Raw genomic sequence first — 16,885 nt, forward strand, 5'->3', positions numbered from 1 at the left:
GGCCACAGCGAGGCCTAATAACTGAAATGTATTTGTGTATATCAGGTCATATTTGGAGGTTTGGCCCTGGCTCATGCACCACGCCCCATAATTAACTCGCTGAGTAATATTGTTCTCAGATAGCTGATGTGATCTATGCTGCCTGTCAGACCCCGGAAAGAAACACATTACATAGGAGGAATAAAATGAGGAGCTATTGTCGTCCAATGAGGGGCCAGGACACAGTGTGTTGTCAGGCAGTGATATGGCAAAGGAGCGGGACAGAATGAAAGTGCAGGAGGTGGCAGGAGCTTTGTGCTGATTGTGTCTGACTCACCAGGAGGTAATTACTTGATAATAGGAGCATTCCAGTCACTTGCACCAGAATGGGAGGTCTTTGTAATGCGGCTTTACGTGGTGCTTAACCCAGGGTGCTGTTTTTGTTTTCCTAAACAAACAGACATGCCTGCACTACTTAAGGAATTAAGCACATCAATACTCCCGGCTTGGGCTCTGCTCCGAGGGAAAGTTCGGGGATAATTTGTGCACGTAAATTATCCCCAAGCTTGTTGCCAGTGGATCATCAAGCCGGGACAAATTGCCGCTTTCTTCGACTATTAAAGATTTGCTGGTGAGTGTCTGGAAACAGATTAGGCCGTCGGAACTGAGAGAGAGAGAGAGAGAGCCCCCGCCTGCACCTCGGCTTCAATTGGCAGTCCATCTTCTGGAACGCGGGGCTCAGAGTTTGCTCCATGTGAGGTCACTTTGGACTCCCTCTCCCCCAGCGTTTACCCGCTGCTTTCCTCCATATCCACCGCTCCCTGCCCTCCCACCCCCTTATCGGGGTGCCGGAGCCCCGGAGAGGAGGGGAGAGGGGTCGCGGGGTCAAAGTCTTTTCCTCTTTGGATCTCGGGGCTTGCTGGGAGAGGCTTGGCGAGAGAATGGCTGCATTAGAGCTGGGGTTGGGGGTCAAGATTTTAATTCTGTTAAAGAACAGCTGGTTTGAGTTTCTCCTCACGTCGCTCTCCCCTCCCTCTCCCCACAAATCCAGGGAGATGAAAAATTTGTTCAGAGGGGAACCAGTAAAATAAAAAAGGTTTACGGTCGAAAGCCCTTACCCTTACCCTGCTCTAGCATTAGAGAGGAATGCAATAACGTCAGCATTTGGCCCCAGTTAGATTGACCTAAAACAAGGAAGTCCTTTTCTGTGTTTGGGTGTCTTAACAGCCGGATGAAACTTAATTAAAAAGCTTGCAAAATCAGGATTTTTCATACTCGAGCAGAGGAATTCTCTCGCTCGAGTTTCAATTATTATTTTCTCGCATAACTTTAAACAGGTGAGAGAAACCTCCTTTGCAGCGAAACGACCAGTTTTAAATTCCTGTATTTTTGGAGAGAAATTCTTTAGGTTACTTCATAAAGAAATCTCTCTCTTCTTGTTCTGTATTTGCGCCGACTGAAACAAACTGAATTGGTGGATGTCACATTCGGTCTGAAGCCTTTTTGCTCTGAACAGTCTTATTTCTTAACCTCCTGTCAGTAAAAATGTTTTGCAACCCTCAAGTTTAAGTTAAAAGCAGCTCATGTCGACTCTCTCGGCCCCGTCCCATGTGAAATGTGTTGATGTGAATGCCAAGGCAGGACTCCCTCACATTTCAAGCCTGCTGAGGGGGGGGGAGGAGCGGAGAGGAAGGGGGGAGGCACTAGAGTGATCCTATAAATGGAAAACTAATAACAGATTTTTTGTCTGCCTTCTCCTTGCGCTCTTTTGCCGGCTGGCTGGCTGACTGGCCCCGGGGCTGTGTTGGTGTGTGGCGCAGCAGCAATCAGAGGTCATAATTTCATTGGCGGTTAGCATCAGGTTCAATTTTTCTAGTAGGTTACATTTACCAGAAAGTCTGGATTGTGTTACTGGGCACCGGTTGGAATCAGCGCAGTGCAGAGCTGCAGAATCTCTCCACCTTTCCAAGAGGAGCCGGGCACCCCCCAGCCCGAAGGGGAGGCTCTCCGTACACATGTTTGGAGATGCTCACATGCACAGGCTATTAGAGCCAGGTCTCTTTATACACAGTATTCCCCTGGCCTTCATGCATCCCTCTACTGTATGTACTGTATGTCCGATGAAGCAGTATGAATGGAACGACTGGTAAAACTTGCTGTATTGGGGATTTCATTGGTTAGGTCTGTGGGTTTGCATATCTTTAGACCCCTCTAGTGGTAGAAGTCCATTCAGACGATGATGATTAATTATTGTTTGAATAGAGTCGTATATGAGGGTGTAGGGGCAGGAAAGGGTTGAGTCTCTTCCTCTTTGGAATCTATTTTAGCTGTTTCTTTACCAGTGATGTTGATGCTGCCGCAGCCCGCTCTGATTGGATCAGTGGGCCAATTCCCCTCGCATCATCGATTGGAGTTATATTGAAAAGTAGCTGAGGTAAAGTGCAAATACATGAAAAAGATGCTTTAGTACAGCAAAGGTACTTTGTCACATCCCACCACTGAAAGGAAGAGAAAGTCGAGGCGAGGGCGGATTCATACTGAGGTGTCCAGTCAGAGCACAGATTCCTGTATAACGCGGAACACATGGGAAGTGTCCTTTCCCCAGACGAATCAAATCTGTCTGAATTCTATTCCTGCACACCACTCACAGAGTATGTTTTGTGTTTGGCAGGAATGTGACCAGGTACATATTGACGATGTGTCGTCCGATGACAACGGTCAGGATCTAAGGTACAGCGTTACTCCTCATGGCTTCTCGGTTCATTTATCAACATGAAAGTTGTCACGCGCTCAGCCACTGCTATGACCGATCAGCTCACACTAACAGATTCTCTCTCTTTTTTATCCCCATAACATCAGTACGTATAACTTTGGCGCGGACGGTTTCCATGCAGCGGCGACCAGTGCCAACCTGTGTCTGGCCACGGGCGTGCGCGGAGGCGTGGACTGGATGAGAAAGCTGGCCTTCCGCTACAGACGCGTAAAAGAAATCTACACCACCTACAAAAATAACGTTGGAGGTAATCCCCGACGAGCAGCGCCGCTTTGCACAGATCAGTCGAGTAGAAATGAGGTCGCAGATGTACGTGCCCCCATTGCGTGGGCGTGTATGTGTGTGTGTTTGTCTGTGAGTGTGTGAGAGCCTTAGCGTGTGTGTTCTAAACGCTCACATGCCACACTACTTGGTCAGGGTTTTTTTTTTTTTTTTTTTTAAACTGTCAGTGGTATTTCAGAGGGGCCAGTCCAACCCAAACAATGTTACCCTGCGTTTCAGGTCTGCTGGGCCCGGCCAAAAGGGAAGCCTGGTTGCAATTGCGAGCAGAAATTGAAGCCTTGACGGACTCCTGGTTAACACTGGCACTGAAAGCACTAACATTAATCCACTCAAGGTAGGACTCCAGCAAGGAAAATTGTACCCAGTCCCACACCGCACATATATACACTCGCATGTGGTGTAAATAAGTCAAGTCCATACTCCCAGGCTATTAAAGAAAACACCAACGCTCCAAATTTGTCTCTCTTGACAGGCCTCGGCCTTTTGATTTAGAAAAATAAGTGCGCTAAGAGCGTCGACTTGAAAAGGAGCTGAGATCTAATCCTCCTTTTGAGGAGATGTTTTACACAACTGATTCATGACTTTGTGTGTATTTCCAGCACCCCGTGTTTCTCGTTTGTCCTCCCTCTGAGTGATTTAAAACAATGTTTTCCCCCTTTTTTTTCTTCTTCTCCTAATCCAGGTCAAACTGTGTGAATATCCTGGTGACCACCACGCAGCTCATCCCCGCCCTGGCTAAGGTCCTGCTCTATGGCTTGGGAATCGTCTTTCCAATCGAGAATATTTATAGTGCAACCAAAATAGGTAAAAGATCCTGAAGTGTGTGTGATTTGAGTTATCGTCGATGCTGTAATTTTTGATGTTCCTCCTCCTGCTGCCAATCTTTCACTTTGGGGACGTGAGTGCTTATTATTTGGGCGGCGGGAGCGTAAACAGTTGAGACACCCACGCTACCTAAGTGACAGGGCTGAGGTGTGGACGGGGGCGGGACATTTAGTCATCGGAGACGGTTGATGTTCCTCTACCAGGGAATCGGCCTAATCAGCCTGGGATTATTTTTCTGGAGCTGGGCCTGAGCTGGGCCTCCCCAGGCCTCTGCTGCTCAGTCTCTGCATATGAAACCACTTCTGCACATTTGTGTCATTCCACAGCAACAGGCAACGGGACCCCCCCCCCCCTCTCTCTCTCTCTCTCTCTTCCCCTTCTTCTCTTCCTCCTCCTTTCCTTCCCCCCTTTCCTCCGGTTCTTCCCCTTCTTCACTGTTTCAAATGCAAAGTAAACATCAAGCTTCACCCCCCCACCCCACGCCATTTTCGGGCCCATCAGCACAGAGTTGGAGCAGAGTTCAGCCTAGGGTTCCTCGGAGCATTAAGCCCACTGGTCGTCCAATAAGCAGACCCTGGAACATGCTGGTTCAGTCCATTGGTCCCATGTCTGAGCAGCAGAAGGGAGTGACTTAATGCTTTTCAAATTGTCTCTATCTGGAGCCTGATCTTATCACATCTCCTCTCTGAGCTCAAAGTGTTTACACTCGGCCCTGTTCTGTGCGTGTGGTGTGTTTAAAAGGGGGGCTCTTGTCGCCCTGTGCCTCTGAATCAACTTGATTTTTATAAATATGTGTGTGTGTGTGTGTGTGTTTGTGTGTACCTGTGTTTCTGTTTGCCTCCATGCGACGCTCCGCTAACGTTCTCCTGTGCACTCCTCCGCAGGGAAGGAGAGCTGCTTCGAGAGGGTAATTCAAAGGTTCGGGAGGAAAGTTGTTTACATTGTCGTTGGAGACGGCGTGGAAGAGGAGCAAGGCTCGAAAAAGGTAAGAGCGCTCAGAAGAACAGATACTGCTGCTGTGTCATCTGGGAGAAGCATTCATCAGACGTTTGCAAGGGGTCGGAGAAAAGACAACGTTTGAACTCGCGATAGGTTTTCTCCGTGAGGTCAGGAGTTCACAACAGAACCCGAAACATACCTGCCACGTCTTTCCAAAGAAAGGAATCAGCGCTCCAGCTCCCCTCCTACGCAGCCCTCCTTCACTATGAAAGCGTTTATCCTCTTATGGTGCATCGAAGTACAAGAGAGAAAGTCGGTGGTGTGTAATCAGGGCTCGTCCTCCGCCATCTCAGGTTTACAAAGCAGGGGACGGGAGAGATGGCATAATTATATATGCCTGTTCGGTGCCCTGAGCAGTGTGAATGCTGAGTGTGTAATGCTAGACAGGCCCTTTCAGGCCCGATGAAGGCACATCGTAAACAGACTTAAATCATTGTTGAGGAACACAGAATATTTACTGCAATGACAAGCCTATTAGCACGAGACGGATGAAGAAAGGCTACGAGCCGACATCTCCTGCCTTCTCTCGGCAAACATGATGGTTGAATCTGATTACTCAACCTTTTTTTTTTTTTTTTTTTTCACGTTTACCTGTTGGCTCTTGCTCCCCAATTTGTGTGTATTCAGCGTTCCTGCCAAGTTTTGGATGTAAACCAAAAGCCACACGCGGCAAAAACATATTCATTAGCAAATTAATCTGCGGCCCAGGAGCATATTTCACTGACAGCTCTGGTGTCAGCGGGTGAAGAAGACGCGGCCGTTTCCCCTTTGAAAAGCCTCCAGCTCCTTTTTCACCTGTTTCTCAGTAAACAGCGGAGAGGAGCGTGAGGACAGATGAAGAGTGATTAGGCGCCGATTAGGCAGAAGAAGCCACCTTTACCCTGGATAAGTGTGTAGAGCAATAAACTCTGTGTTATGGAAAGCGAACGTGGCCTGGGAATATGGTCTTGAGGGATGATTGTGGAGAAAGATGCAAATATTTTCACTCGGTCTTGAGTTGTTGAAGTGTGACATTGATGGAAGGCTAAGGCGCCCCCCCCCCCCCCCCCCCCCCCCCCTCGTCTTGGTGTGAGAGCCCCGCGACACGCCATGCGGTAAAAGGTTTCTGTGTCAACATCAGAGAGGACGTGTAATAACACAACAATTTCACCCGTCAGGAGGCGCATATCCGACGTGAACTACAAAAGCAAACGTCTTAAAAGTTCTCTCGGGCCCTCATTCCTTCACCTCAGGAGAAAAAAAGACCCCTGAAACAATTCTCCCCTCGGTTACTACCATCGCCTGGGAGAGGAGGGCGCAGATAACATCTCCAGCTTTTAAACTTAAAAGCAAAGACAATTTACAAAACAAAAAGCAAAGAGCTTTTTAAGGGTCAGTGCAGGCTCTCCTAAGCGGAACATATGCCTGGGAGAGGCCATACCTTTGATAAGGGGAGGGTAATGGGCTCCGCACACTGAGGAGCCGAGGACTCTACCTGACAAGCTCCTTTCATTCTGCGCGACTCGGGTTTCTCCCCCTCGTCCTCCGCCTGGGAACAACAGCTCGTTTGCATCGTCCTGAGCACACGCGGGCCGGCAGGAGGTGGACGGCGAAGAGACACTGTGGGGAGTTGGTTTCTGTGGAGGTGGACCACTGCTAGCAGACGAGCGCGGTGGTTTGAAACTAAAAGCGGCTGCGGCAGAGGAATTAGTTAGAGGTACAGAAGTGGTACTTGGCTGCAGAGACGCGTGCACGAGGGAGCAGGGGCAGCAGTCGGGGGGGGGGGGGGGGGGGGGGGGGGGGGGTTAGTGATGTGATTTCATTTCCCGGTGAATCAGCCAGTCTCACTTTATTCAGTGAATGTAGTACAACATCTTCCCACAGCTTTGCCAGTGTTCAAAAAGTCGATTACAAGTTAAGATTTGTATTTAGGGTGCGTGTAATCAAGTGAAAAATGGTCATTCCTCAATGTCCAATGATTTGTGAAGCTGGAACCTGAGAATTTGGGGTATTTTTCTTTGATAAATAACGGCATAATAAACAAATTGCATTGATCTCCATAATGAATTGCTTCTACACTGGAAATAAGCTAATATATATTTTATTTCTAGATTTCTTTTTGGATTTTTTTTTTAAATGAATCCGTGTGTAACATGATGCTGTCTCCTTCCACAGCACAACATGCCCTTCTGGAGGATCTCCAGCCATTCAGACCTCATGGCCCTCCACCACGCTCTCGACCTGGAGTACTTGTAGCACCACCACCACCACCACTGAACACCGTGCTCCACCTCACAACCCCTGCCACCTTTCACCTTCGCCCTCCAGCCCCCGTCAAACGCTTGCCGCAGACCCCACAGCCCAGAAAAATGAAAAGAAAAAAAAATCGCCGCCCCCCCCCCCCCCCCCCCTGCGCTGCCTGTCGTCCGTCTTCCACTTCACAGGGAGAAGAGAAGAGGAGGATGGAAAAAGAAAAAAGAAGGCTGAGCACACGGTTAATGTGCTGACACACCGTCACACTTTGTCTTAACCTGAACCTTTTTTCCTTTTTTTTTTTTTTTATTTTGTATCTGGAAGCGAAGGCGAGAGGTGAATTTACGGCGCTGCAGCTGCTCGCCCTGGTTACTGTGAATTGGCGGCGCTCTGAAGCTGTCGCAGTGTTTTACGGCGCCCTGTTTGTGCCGGGACTCTGTCAGGGTTCACACCTGTGAGGAGAGCAAGGCTACCGACGGCCCCGCCTGCCTCGCCTCACCTCGCCCCTCACAACTCAGCTCCAGCGCACCACAGGCCCCCCGACTACTGCTGGTGACAATTCTCCGCTCCCTCTCGCCCCCTCCCTCTCTCTCTCCCTCTCTCCCCTTGCTCTTCTTTCCTTTCCTTATCTGCCCCCCGCCCCCCCCCCCCCCCCCTGTCATGGGACGGACAGACAAAGCGACTGCTCCTCTGTTAACTGTCGGCCTGGGAGTCCTGTGCTTCTTATTTATGAACGGAGACTTTGTGCGTGGCGCCGCTGAGAAGGAACCTCGGCGACAAAAGACTCGTGCCTTCTGCGAAGTACTGTTGATTTCCACCGCAGCGAGAGGAAGACGTTTATGGAAGAAACACAAAAAAAAAAGGGGGGGGGTTTTCTAATAATTTAAGAAAATTACAAAAAACTTTATTTACAATGCTGAGACAATCGTGTACAGAGGAAATCTTCTTTTTTTTTGTGTGTGTAAGTTTGTAATCACTGGACTATTCCTTCCTATATTCATTTAGGTACGTGCTCTTGAAAGGCGGCAATGCTTCTTCATGAAGTAAAAAAAAAAAAAAAAGAATAAAGGCATCCCATCGCACGCGCGCTTTGTGCGACGCCTGGAAGTGTTGATGTGTTTCGAGTTTTGTTCAGTAAACAAATATGTAGATAATGGGATTTTGTGATAAATCGTTTTTGTCAAGACCAAAAGCATGGATGTCAAGTGTCAACGACCTTTCATCGGATTCTGTGATGTTTTCTCGGCCTTACAGGAAACGTCAGTCATTTCTAAAGCGTTACAGGTCTCCTCTATTGCAAAACCTTTCTAGACTCCTTTCAAAGGGAAAGAAATATTTGTGTTCTTTGTTTTGTTTTTGTTTTTCGGAAAGGTAGCTCACAACTTGTTTCCTTACGGCATCTCACCAGCTTGCAGCCCTGACCCCATATATATATATATTTGAAGGCAAACTGAATTCTGAAGAGGCTTTTTGGATGTGGCATAAGGCAGTGTCCTGCCTCCTATGAGCCATTTTAACAACAAATTTGAATAAATCTGATATTTAAAATAATAAAAAAGGCAGGCTTGAATAGGTTTTATTATCTTTTATACAGGCGCTATAAAAACTCTTGTACAGCGAGCGTAATTTTGTATGATGTAGTGTTTTTATTTCGACTTTGAAAATACATTCTGTGTCCCTGTTTTGAAGTAGCTGAACTACACGGAGCCCTTTCCATAGCGCTTCTACATCTGTGGATGGGGAAACCATAATTAACGTTTAGAGAAAAGCCACTAACTTCGAGGGGTTTGTGAACATACAGGACATGTGCTATCGACTGTGAATTTCTTAAGCAGAAACTCGACTCGTGTTTCTCATTTTTTCCTCCTTTGCACATGATCACTGCTGGCCTTTACATTTCAATTAGGATCCCTCTCTCCCTCCCCCCCTAACGTTCCCCAACCCATCCCCCCCACATCTACTCGAAACAACTCCCCCCCCCCCCCGAGCTGCGGGGTATCTACATATTGCTGCTAGATCAAGGTGATGGTAGGTAAATAGAGGAAATGTTTTATAGATTCATACAGCACGCTTTTTTTATTATTATGTTGCAATCATAAATGCAAACTGGAAATACTTCACACTACATGGGCCTCATTGTGAAACGCAAAAGATTGTTGTGTCTGCAAAATATGTGTACAGATGTTTTTGACATTATTATTTGATTGTGTTTAAATTAATAAAACTGATTTGTGAACTGTTAAACTTTGTTTTCTGTTTGTTTCTTTTTTTATGTAAAACGACATATAAGGTTATTAAAACAATAAAAGGTACGATGGATTAGGGCCATGTTGAGATAAAAAGATATTTTCTGAATGAAGTTGTGAGTTTGAGAACTCACAATGCTACAGGAATACTAGAGGAAAGTCATAATACGAGAATAAATTCATAATCGAGAAGTAACTCACAAAACTACAGGACTAAAGTTGTAATTTTACAAGAACAAAGATCGGAATATTACAACTTTATTCTCGAAATCTCCGATTATTTTTTCTTCTTCTACATGGCCCTAATCCACGTCATAAACAGTCCCTTTACTTTTGTCCCTGTCAATAGTTCTTCTCATATCTTTGTGTATTAATATGACTGGAATGACATTACAGACTAACACTGATGTCACAGGCCTCAGCCACTAATCCTACCAGGAAGCAAGTAGAAACTGGAGCTGGTGCGAGTCGAGACCAAACATCACACACCCACATGCTAATCACATCCTTTAAACCCACACAATAGCTGCTATAAAATACCTTTCCACATCAAGGCAATAGATAAAGTACACGCATACTCATGTAATACTCTGAGTTTAGTTTGGAATCACTCATGCGACTTTTGGAGTAACACACAGGCTCTTTATATTTTTGCGGTTTCTATCATTTTGGATATTTTTTTCCTAATTCCTGTGAGAAAAGTGCTGGATTTTTCCCGATAGCCTCAACAATGCATAACATGCGTCATACATTCCTGAGGCTCCTGAGGCCGAGCCAGTGCCCGGCCGAACGTTTCTGGCCTCCTCCTCGTGCACGTCTGCAGGAGCCGCCGTGCATCATTTACATACATCAACCCACTCCTAGTCACAGAGATGCCGGGTTAGTTTAAATGACACATGAAAAATATTTATGAGGCTAATTTTACGAGGTGGTCAAAACTAAGAGAGTGCGGCCGGTAACACAAGCCCGGACGGGGAAGAAAGCGAGCGGCCTCCAAAACCACGCTGGAGAAATCATGCATCCGTGGAATTTTATTTAGAGTCGTTCAATATCAATTATGTTTTTTGTATGGAGTGGGAGTTATATCCGGGGTATGTGCGTCTGCCGGGCTGGACGGGCACCGCCGGAATGCAGCAGCAACAATGACCCCAAAAGTGCTCCCCCCCCCAAAACTTCCGAACAGCTGAAAGACTGAGTAGCGTCTGAGGTCCTCGCTGGCTCTGGCAGAGCAGAGGAGGGGAGAGCTGCTCTCTCCTCAGCACAGAATGAAGGTCTGTTCTCTTTGATAAGTTTTCCCGATGCTCAGAGACCTGGCAGGAAAAAGTCAGACGCAACCAGACCAGACGTTTTTTTTTTTTTTTCGCGAGCGAGAAAAAGTGGGTGTTGTGGCATGTTGGCCAGCCACACTGGCTGCTTGAACAGGACAGATGGGAATACAAAAATAAGAGCTAGATTGTGTCTGTTTGGCTTGTGTCGTGTACCTGACTCACACTCCAGGACTTTCACAGTCTTCTCTGTGTCGTCGCTGCTCGGGGAAAATGTCGCGTGTTTGCTTTTGATGGGTCGAAGTGTCCCTGCGCCTCAATCAGGCCTACAAGTGACCGTGTTGTTCTCCAGGGTTAGGGTGAGGGTCAGGGCTCGATCTTCGCTGAACTCACAACAACCCCCATCGTGGAAATGAAGTGGGGCCATTACCTCGCAGGTCCTCTGTTGGGCATTCCTCTCCGGGACGTCCCGGCAAAGCGCCCGCCCTCCATAAAACTGTACTGCAACAATAAACAACGCCGCCGGTGATTTACGACTTTGCCCAGACAGTGATTTCATGCAGATTTCCATAGAGGGGGCCTCTGACGGTGCATCACAATTGAACTAATATTGTATTACATGCATATCAAACTCCCCCCAAAAAACCTGATCTGCCACATCTCTTTTACGAGCAGGAAGCCTATTAATAGGGCTGTGTTCTCCTCTTGGTGGCTAATGTGTCTCAAGTTAGGGGAATTTGTCTCTGCAGCGAGCAGATGTCCACAGATTGAAACAATGAGAAAGTGAGGGAAGGGGGAGAATTAGCCTCAAAGCCGCCGTCTGTAGCCGGGGCTGCGAGGAGTGTTCTGCTCAATCCGAGCAGCGGAGCGACGTGCTGGTTGATTGTTTCAGCCTGTTTCTTTCCCCCGACTCTCGGTTTGGCCGACGCATGGTTTGTCTTGAGGCGGCGCAGACAAACCAACTGTCCCTGATTGCAGCTCCTCCTCCGGTTGTTTTTTTAAAGACGGGGAGAGCTTCGGAGTGCGGCTCTCTCACCCGGCCCTGGCAGGGAGCAGCGAGAGTGACAAACCTGTTGTCATGCTGCGGCGGGCGGCGGCGCTAAACTAGGCCCTTTGTTTACTGCTTGTTTATTTCTCAGTTACTGGGATTTGACAGGGAGAGTGGGGCACGGACAGCTGGTGATCTGGAAGCTGCGGATGCCAGGGATCCCGGGCCAGGAGTGTCAACTCCAGAGGGGCCGGGGCGTCCGCAGCTATGCCTGTCCCACAGGGACCTGGCATTCCCTAGTGAGTCTAGACTGTGACAATGCTATTAATGCATGGTGGTGGAGGGCTTGGGTCGGAGTTCAGATAGGGATACACACACTCAGGTGCCCACAAGGTCTGACAGTATTTGCGGTGTGTATATTATATTAAGGTTCTCTGGCTTCCAGAGCTGCAAATAATCTGTAATTTTACCAGATGGAGTTGTTTTGACAAAGCCCACACTGTTCCAATAAAGCGCTGACATACAGTGGAAGCCATTGTAGGAGACTCCCATCATGCATCTATCTAGGGTTGCCAACTCCCTGAACAATAAATAAGGGACACTTCATTGGTAGGGCAGGCCGACCCGTTGGCCCTCACCCTTCCTGGCCTGGTGAATTTGTTTAGCCCCTTTTTTTTGACGATTCCGTTTTTCAAGGGACGGTAGGCAGCCCTACATCTATCCCACATCAGCGCCCGCAGTAGCATTCTTGATTGAACATCAAGAAGCAGAAACATGTTGAAATTCAACTCTAACTTTCAGTTTTATTATCATTTTGGAAGTTGAAGCAACACGTCCACTTGCTGCTGCTGCTGCTCTGCTGCTGCTGCTTCAGGGTTGAAAGTGTTTCGAAAGTGCGTCACAAGGGCCGGAGCTGCAGCGGCCGCTCGCCCTCTGCCCGACCACATCTCAGGGCCACCTGCATCTGTGGTCACACACACACACACACATTTACTGGGCCCACCGCACCGCTCCATTTGGAGGTGACTGGCAGAGATTTATATGTCAACTCGGGCCACCCTACGCCTGAGAGCGGGCGAGTGAGCCTGCACGTGTGAAGACTTCTCAGCTAACTCTGGGCTACCAGCTCCTCCGAGGGTTTCTTTGGCCGCGGCAGGCCCTTCAGACCTCCCTGTATGTTCTGTGTGACCACGCACAGGGTGTTTACACGCGTGTGTGTGTGTAAGGACCTCCCTCCCGGGTGTTAATTGGGCCAGCTCTCTCCAGTTAGGAGTCGGACGCGGGCCAAGCTCCCGCTCGTCTGGCAGGAGAAGGAGCCTCTCGGCCAGTTTTATACACTCGATGTCATCCGGTTAATAAAACAGCCCCGCGTCCCGCCTCGGCTTGTTTTCGCTCGATAAGTCATGGGTAATGTTTTCTTTCTGCTCTCATATTTTTTCTAAAAGTAGAAATGAAGGAAGGGTGAACTCTGTTTTCTGAAGGTTGACTGTGCGTTCCCTCTCATTGGACTTTTTTTTATTTCTCTCCCACAACCGAAACCCCCTGTCCTGTTCCCGCTTTATGTCCTGAAATATACCACAGTGAAGAAAATTAATTTAATTACTATATTTTATGACCACAGCCATGACCACATATATTGGAGTATCAGATTTTTTTCTATATATCTGTGACCAAACTCGAGGAACGAAATGAAATCGGAGAATTTGAATTTATGTCATAATTTAAAGGAGTGGACGATGTGTGTGTTCATTAAACAGTGAACGCAACGGCCCAGAAGCAATGATTCACCAAATGTCAGCTGGATTGTTTTCTTCTTTCAGGCCATTAGGGTGTAAAGTTCACTGGTATTGATCCAGAAGTATTCTCCTCTCACTAAGGATTTCCCTTTGGCACCTCCCCTGTGATTCACTTCTTGTTTTTCATCATCAGTACATCTTTGAATCTCTAATTTTATCTCCATGAAATGTCTTTGTCACTGGCGATGTGATATCTCTCTGTTCTCTGATGCCTGGAGGTTTGCTCATGTAATATTTTTGGTCTTTGCAAAATCTTTGTAAAGTAGTGTCATCATTTTACATTTCACCCAACACTGACCTCATCAACCCCCCCTCAGGCTGTTACTGTATTTGCATGGGTAGTGACTTTTTGCAGCGCCTGTGTCGTCAAATTTAGGAAGACGTTTCCTTGATTTGCAAGTGTTTTTTCTATTTGCATGTGTTTTCTTAGTTTGCAGTGCGTTGAGCTCACTCGACCACTGTGGTAAAGTGCTTTCAGGGGTCATCAAGAAGAGAAAAGTATTTTTACACCAGCAAAGTGTTGGTGGCAGCCGAACCCTAGTTCTTCTTACTGTGATCCAGCTGTTGAAACAAAAAGAAGCAGCTCCGAACCCTTAGAAAAAGGGGACTGAGATATCTGCTGGGATTTTATCGAGTCGTTAGAAACAGTCATCGGGACAACATTTTATTTCTCGTTAACAGATGATAAGTTCATAACTGTAAATGTAAAACGTCTCGGAAAGACGAAGTTAAAAAGGTTCAAATGTTGATCAACAGGGTTAAAAAAGAAAACCTGTGCAAAGAGTGTAAATCTGGGATCTACCTGTTCGGCCTGTGCTCGTGATTGATTAGTGATGCCTGCAGGGTCCGGAAGGGGGAGCTCTCAGCCACATTTCCTCTTTTCCAGTCGTTGAAGCCACCACAGAAGAAGAAGGGTTTATTTCCATGTGTCCTCTCTAGGTGCGTGATCAGCACGTTAGCTGCTGAACTGTCGAACATGTCCTCTGGGCTGTTTCACTGCTGTTCTCTGTACACACTGACTGAATGTTTGGAAGCAGTGTAGCTTTGTGATTGTGTTAACTGTCACATTGTTAACTAGCTAGGTAAGACTCAGTTTATATACAGGAGCAGGTGTGTGTTTATTTGATACATATTAGTTTGTCGTATTAAGTTCATTTATAATTCCTAGACCACTTTCATGCGTAACTTTATTGTAACCTGTTTTAGAAAAGTGTCGATGTTTACTTTGCTGTGAAAACAGAAGAGAATTTGTATATGCTATAGAAAGAAAATGGACTTTATTGTACAAACTATTCTTATTCATTCATTCGGCTCATTTCCCTCTTTTCTGGGTGTAACGCCCATAAAACAATGTGGGTAAATGAAATGTTGAGAGATGCTGATAGTTCACACTGAGGTCTAGGAGTTTTCCAAATTAACCTTTACATGTTCCTGTTCAAATTGTGGAAAGTATTTTTATACACTTAATCACACAAATGCCTTTGACCTCCATAGTATGACAGGAACAGAAATCAGGACGTAACACATGAATCCAGCTGAGGAGATCACAGGTTTTCTGTTTTTAATTTACAGCACATCACCTCAGTCGAACCTTCTCATCAAATACTCTAATCTCCTTTATAGCAAGTTGCAAGTTTACAAATCTTCATCTGTGTCTTCTATGTGTGTGACACCTCTTTTCTCACCTCTCTCTTAGATATTTGTAACATGACCACTCATCTCATTCTCCTGCTGGTTCTCACATGTACTCAACTGGACATTATCTGGACATTCTACGAAAGGCCTGGCAGGAGAAACTCCGGAGCACGTCTGAGGCAACAAATTGGGCGAGTTGCATCGGACACACAGGAACTCTGGATAAATTTAGGAGATTATCCGGATCTCAGTGCGTGTCTGAAAGCAGCTTTGATCTACTGGTACCCCCTCTTTGGTCTATCTGTCTCTCAACCTCATACTGTCCAAGTAGGAATGTTAATGTCTCGTTCCAGTTGGCTGAAATGGTTTCTGTGCTCGGCCTCTCTCCGGGCAGGGGACACAGAGGCGTCGGAGCGGGGGGGGCACTGGTTACGGCAGAAAATATTCTATATCCTGGGTGACTCTGCTCTTCTGGGGGATTACAGAGGGTTTAACTGGCGGATGAAGGAGAGCAAAGTGGTAAGTGACATTTCTGGTCTGGGAATATGGCAATCAGCAGGATGGAGCCATGCCAAGTCTCCCGGCCTGGGCCAGAAAACGCTAAAACGGGCTTGGGAGAGTGTAAACAAACGCGGCGCTGGCTAGCAGTGAGGGGAGTGGGGGAGGGAGTGGGGAAGGGAGGGAGGTTGGGACGGAGGGGGGGTTCGTCCAGGGGGACAGATCTGTTAACCATCAGTAGCTGCGTTTCATCCTGCCGCCCCTCTCCAAAACCTTCAAGGGAGGCTTTGTGTACCTGTTCCACAGACAGGAGCTGGGAATTTGGGGAACAGGAAACCAAGCCCCCACCCCACATCCCTACACCTCACCCTTTCCTCTTCCCCTGTGCCCCCAGCTGCCCCCCAACACACACACACACACACACACACACACATACAGACAAACCCTACATTCACCCCCTGCTATGCCCTCAATCCTGCGCCACCTCCCTGTTCACTCGAATCGCTCATACCAAGCATGTTGTACACAGGTATGTCGCACAGTACGCCATTTGTAACACAAACACACACCCCACACAGCTACTGAAGGACAGAGGTTCAGTCCCACAGCTCTTCTCCCTCCATCAGAGGTTGACATCTGTGCAGTTCTACAATCCCTCTTTCAAATCGAAGACAACACTCGGAGGTTCTCCTCGGCCAATTCTTTCTATGAATAATCTGCAGACCTGTATCCTGAAATCAAACAGAGACGAGGATGTTTAAACCGCAATCCATAATTCATGATCCTCCCTCCGAACCTCCAGCCCAGAGAAATTAGAGCATTGACAGAGTTCACTGTGTTAATTGTTTCAATGGGCTCGAGAGCTGCTCAGGACTGTTCACCACGTAGAAGGATATTGTTCCTGACAAAAAGCTGCTAGGCCTATTACTGTTACTCTGTGAATTATACCATGGGAAAATGAGTTCAGAGCAGCAGTGCATTATGGATGATAAACAGTGAGGGGCTAATCTCCAGGACTATCCTGTTCATATGTATTTTATAGTTCTGTTTTGGATCATGGATATTTTATCAGATAACAATAATAACTTTATTTTTAAGCAGGCAAAATAAAATGATACAATTTATAAACATGTGCAAATCGGCGTAGCAGCAGGAGTCACCTGCCCAAGATGATCAACATGTTCAAGTGTTACTTCTGCACAAACCTTCTCTACAATGTGTATTATCCCAAGCACTGCAAATTTCCGCTGTGTTAAATCATCGCCCCGCTGACACGTCCTTACCACAGATGTAATGTTATAAGCTTCAAATATCATCTTTTGCAATGTTTCTTTAATGTTCTCATTAGTCAGAGCTGAAGGAGTTGG

At 47.0% G+C, this 16,885-nt stretch overlaps 1 protein-coding gene across 4 annotated transcripts in view; it reads left to right on the top strand.

Moving 5' to 3' along the window:
* Positions 1–9,328, top strand: part of eya1 (EYA transcriptional coactivator and phosphatase 1) — a 64,873-nt gene extending 55,545 nt beyond the window's left edge. For all 4 annotated transcript variants that reach the window (XM_062380097.1, XM_062380100.1, XM_062380098.1 and 1 more), the window contains 6 exons: positions 2,651–2,709; positions 2,839–2,999; positions 3,254–3,368; positions 3,717–3,838; positions 4,744–4,844; positions 7,013–9,328. In XM_062380097.1, coding sequence (XP_062236081.1) covers positions 2,651–2,709; positions 2,839–2,999; positions 3,254–3,368; positions 3,717–3,838; positions 4,744–4,844; positions 7,013–7,093 — 639 coding nt within the window. In that variant the 3' untranslated portion in view covers positions 7,094–9,328. The remainder of the gene's footprint in view (positions 1–2,650; positions 2,710–2,838; positions 3,000–3,253; positions 3,369–3,716; positions 3,839–4,743; positions 4,845–7,012) is intronic.
* The last annotated feature ends 7,557 nt before the right edge of the window (positions 9,329–16,885 follow it).

This window comes from Platichthys flesus, chromosome 21, assembly GCF_949316205.1.
Source record: "Platichthys flesus chromosome 21, fPlaFle2.1, whole genome shotgun sequence".
NCBI lineage: Eukaryota > Metazoa > Chordata > Actinopteri > Pleuronectiformes > Pleuronectidae > Platichthys > Platichthys flesus.